General features: G+C 56.3%; 1 protein-coding gene across 1 annotated transcript; it reads left to right on the top strand.

The window, feature by feature from the left end:
* Positions 1-1619: 1619 nt before the first annotated feature.
* Ccdc184 (coiled-coil domain containing 184) lies at positions 1620-3571 on the top strand. Its single transcript, XM_008841282.2, has one exon. The coding sequence runs from the start codon at positions 1766-1768 to the stop codon at positions 2348-2350; it is 585 nt and encodes a 194-aa protein (XP_008839504.1). The 5' UTR covers positions 1620-1765; the 3' UTR covers positions 2351-3571.
* Positions 3572-4082: the final 511 nt, after the last annotated feature.

Below are 4082 nucleotides of genomic sequence, written 5' to 3'. Positions count from 1 at the left end.
GAACACATTTGCTCTTACAGAACTATCAGTGTCCAAAAACACGCACACTTAGTTTAAGTCATACAGTTAATTTATTTCTTCTTCATATATATATATATATATATAGTGTGAACTTCATTTTTGGCTTCTCTCACTAGGGTAGTATTAATTAGTATGCTAAGACCCACAGGCCCACAAGGTGACTGCCTGTCCCATCTGTGTCAACTCTAGATACATTATAGCCAGTTTTCCTCCCTTTTTCTCTCCTGCTCCACCCTTCAAAGAGTTTTCATAAAAGGTGGGGACATTCACTGAACATCTAAACATGGGTACTTAGGGGGTTGGTCCTCACGGTCTTCCCATGAATCCCTACACAACTGTCAATAATTTAATCTTTCAGCTGTGAGGTGGTGCAGAGTGTTATTCAGATTTAGAAATATCCAGTCCAGTACCCTAACGAATCAAGAAAACGATTCAGCGTAGGTCTCTGAATCAATAAGGGCAGAAATGAGATTGAATTCGGGTCTTTCCATGTATACTGCGTGTGGGCTGGAGAGTTCTGGATTAGGTAATGGAATTTAGTGGTTCTTGTTTAAGTATCCATTCTATAAATACATTAAGCATCTGCTTACTGCGTCTCAGGCTCTATTTTAAGAGCTGGGGATTCCGTGATGGAGAGAACCGGGGAGGGAAAAAAAATCTCTTGTTTTTATGGAGTTTCCATTCTCAGAATTTAAGTGCTTAGCCTCACCATCCTCCTAAACTCACAGCAACCTGAGTAGAAGCAGCTGGGTCCCATAAAGGAAAGACTCTCATCTTGTCCCGGCTTCTGAGCTTTCTGTCACAGGAAGGCTGATCTATGCAGCAGAAGGGGGAGGAATTACTTCGCAGTGCCCTCCACCTCCTCCCTCTGCACCGCCCGGGCTGGCGCGGCCAGATTCAGAGCGCCAGCTCGCCTGGGATTATTAGCAATCTACCCCGTCCTGCAGGCTGCTGGAGGATGAGGAAACAGGACGTGGTTATCGCGCCATCCTCCAAGAAAGGATGCAAATCCTTCCCAGGGGGGACGGGGTCTCCCGGGCTTGGGGAATCTGTGCAGCAACTGCTCCTCACGCCGTCCTCCTAAACGTTGCAGCCGCCCGCTCTTGCAGCCTCTCCCGGGCCACCGCAGCGTCCCCGCCCCGCCTGCCAGCCCGGTACAGCGGAGCTCCACTGCAGTTTCCGAGCCGTCCTCCCTTTCTTCTCCACTTCCTAGTTGCCATGGAGACACACGTCATTTACGTGCCCTGCGTCGCCTTGGAAACCGGGGAGCATCCGCGGCGCCGCGGGGAGGGGGGACCCCCCCCCCTGCCGCTCCCGCCGCACTCGCGGGCGCCGCCGCCGGATGGGCCGCGGGGAGTCGTGAGCCCAGCGCGCAGCGGGTCCCCGCCCCAACCCCGGGCCCTCGACGAGCGTCGCAGTGACCCGGAGAGCCGGCGGCCACCGTGCGCGAGGTTTGCCGCGGGGGCAGCGCAGACGCCCGCACCGGCCGAGAGCTCAGGCGGGGCGGGGCGCTTGTGCGCGCGGGCGAGCCCCGACCCCAGACGGGTCCTCGCCCGGTCGACTCCCCTCGGCCTCCCCGCATCCTGCCGGTCCCTCGGCCTGGGACTCGCCCCTCTGGGGACCCTCGGAGTCCCCGGGCTCCGCTCCCCACCTCTGGGGACCTCGCCCCCTCCGCGCCCTCCCCGCACCCTGGAGGCCCGGCCGGACGCGACCCGGAGCCTCCACCGCCCGCTCCTGCCGCTCCATGGAGGACGGTCTGCTGGAGATCGTGACCAAGGACGGCGGCGACCTGCCGGCGCCCCTGGAGGTGTCCACAGTGCCGGCCGTGGGGGACGTGATCTCCGGGGAGTACAACGGCGGCATGAAGGAACTCATGGAGCACCTGAAGGCCCAGCTGCAGGCCCTGTTTGAGGACGTGCGGGCCATGCGAGGGGCGCTGGACGAGCAGGCCTCGCACATCCAGGTGCTCTCGGACGACGTGTGCGCCAACCAGCGAGCCATCGTCTCCATGTGTCGGATTATGACCACGGCGCCCCGCCAGGGCGGCTTGGGCGTGGTCAGTGGCAAGGGGAACTTCCCGGGCGTTCCCCAAGAGCCCGAGACCCCTTCGGCCGGGGTGGGGGACGGCGGCTTGCTGGGTCGCGATCCGGAGGACGAGGAGGACGAGGGAGAGGAGAAAGCGATGCCCAGTCCTGCCACACCCACCAGTCACTGTGAGCGCTCGGAGAGCCCCTGCGCTGGTCTCCTTGGGGAGGACGGGCCACTTGTGGAGCCCCTCGACCTGCCTGACATTACTCTGCTGCAGCTAGATGGCGAGGCCTCCCTGTGAGGGGACTCCGCTGGGGCACTCACTTCCCCGGGCGGCTTTGGGTTTCCAAGTGCTTGATGCGAGTGGACTGAACGGGGCGGTGCAGCATGCTTCGCTCAAACTGCCTCTTAATGGGTCAGGGAGATGTCTCCCTCAAAAAAGGATTTGCAGGGTGAAGGACTTTGGGAGCACCACGAATTCTTTTAGCCCAACGAAGCATCATAGCAAACTGCAGAAAGGTGAGGCTCCGGGAGAGGAAGTGCCCATCTCTGGACTCCTGAATCCATCCCCTACCCTGCCCTTTTCCCCTTCCCAGGAAACAGGAGGACCCTTGAATTATGTAAATAAAATTCCTCTTTTTCTATTCTGAAAAAGGACTTATCTAGGACCATGGAAAATAATCTCTCGACGATTTACCTAGAAATTAAGGAATTGGGGTATTCTGTTCTGGCAACAGGAAATTTACCCTTTTTTCTGAAATCCGAGATATTCAGTGCTCTGCAGAAGCTCTCCCCCCTCACAGATCTCTACCCCTGCTGATTGGTAAAGGAAGCTTGAGGAGGGAAATGCAGCCCTAGGAATCTGGGTGAATGGGGTTCCAAGGGCCCGTGGGCTGGGAGGAGCTGGCTATGAATGTGCATGAAGACATAATAGCTCAAGCCCTAGGATTTTGCATGCAGAGCAGATCCTGCCTTGTCACTGACTTCATCTGGGATTGCTTTTCCACTCACCCGGGGCCTAGAGAACAACATGCCCAGTTCACAGGCAGAGACTGGACTGCTCAGCAACAGCCCAGATTTAGGGGATGTTTGAGGGACTCTTGGGGGCTGCAGCCCCAAACTGTCTTTTCTGGCTACACCTGCTTAACTTCAGTTCCCTTTTCTGTCAATATGTTCCTGCCCGCTGCCTCTTGGTGTTGCCTTCATAATGTCCTGTGTTATGTGTGTCCACTTGTGTAGTAGTGTGTGAGCCCTCAGGGGCAGGGCTTGTGGCTCTGGTGTTAGGTTCAGGGGGCTTCAGACCCTTCTGTGAGCCCCAAGCTATCATGGCACTTTCCTCTTCCCCTTCTGCACCCCCTCCCCCAGCCGGGGCATGGAGCATGTGCCTGTCCTGAGGTCCTTAACCAATGTGCTCCCCTCTTACCTTCCGAAGTGATGACTGTGTGCCCTTTCCCTCTTTTGTATATCCTTTCACAATGCTTTCCTTGGTGTTAACCTTAATAAAAAGGCATCAGCTCCCCTCCTTGCTGACTGGTACTAAGGGGACTTAACAGGTGGGGCATCTGGGTCTGCTGCATGGATCAGGGCTTAGTAGGAAATGCAGGGACCGTGTCTTCCCTTTTCTGTCTTGCCTCCGGTCCTAAGGAGTTGACTGACCTTGTCAGGATGGGACAAGCATTGCCAACTCTGCCTGCTTTCCCTTCTGCTCTGGACCTTGATCTCAAGCTGGACTGGGAAATGTGGACGTCTGTGTGGAGATAGCCAACCAGGGTTTTTAGTAGCTAGCATTCCACATGTGCAAGGGATTTCTTTTCAGTGAAGCATGTGGCTCCACCGAACCCCCAGAGCATCCTGGAATGGCAGGCATGACACCTGTTCCATGGAAGGGATGAGGTGGAAGTTACTGTTCTGGAGGGGATGCCCAGGGTTTCTGGGACTAGAGTGACACATCACAAAGGAAACCATAATAACTGCCTCAGGCCTCTAGTGGAGGATGCTGGTAAGGTGTTCCCCCAAGAGTCAACACTGACATC

Source organism: Nannospalax galili, unplaced genomic scaffold (genome assembly GCF_000622305.1).
Source record: "Nannospalax galili isolate Female #2095 unplaced genomic scaffold, S.galili_v1.0 scaffold841, whole genome shotgun sequence".
In the NCBI taxonomy this organism is placed as follows: domain Eukaryota; kingdom Metazoa; phylum Chordata; class Mammalia; order Rodentia; family Spalacidae; genus Nannospalax; species Nannospalax galili.
Note: the sequence above shows the minus strand (reverse complement) of the source record. Positions and strands in the feature narration are given on the sequence as shown.

What these genes read in the sequence shown, in the direction of transcription:
- Ccdc184 (XM_008841282.2), top strand. Translation starts at nt 1,766, where the DNA reads ATGGAGGACGGTCTGCTGGAGATCGTGACCAAGGACGGCGGCGACCTG.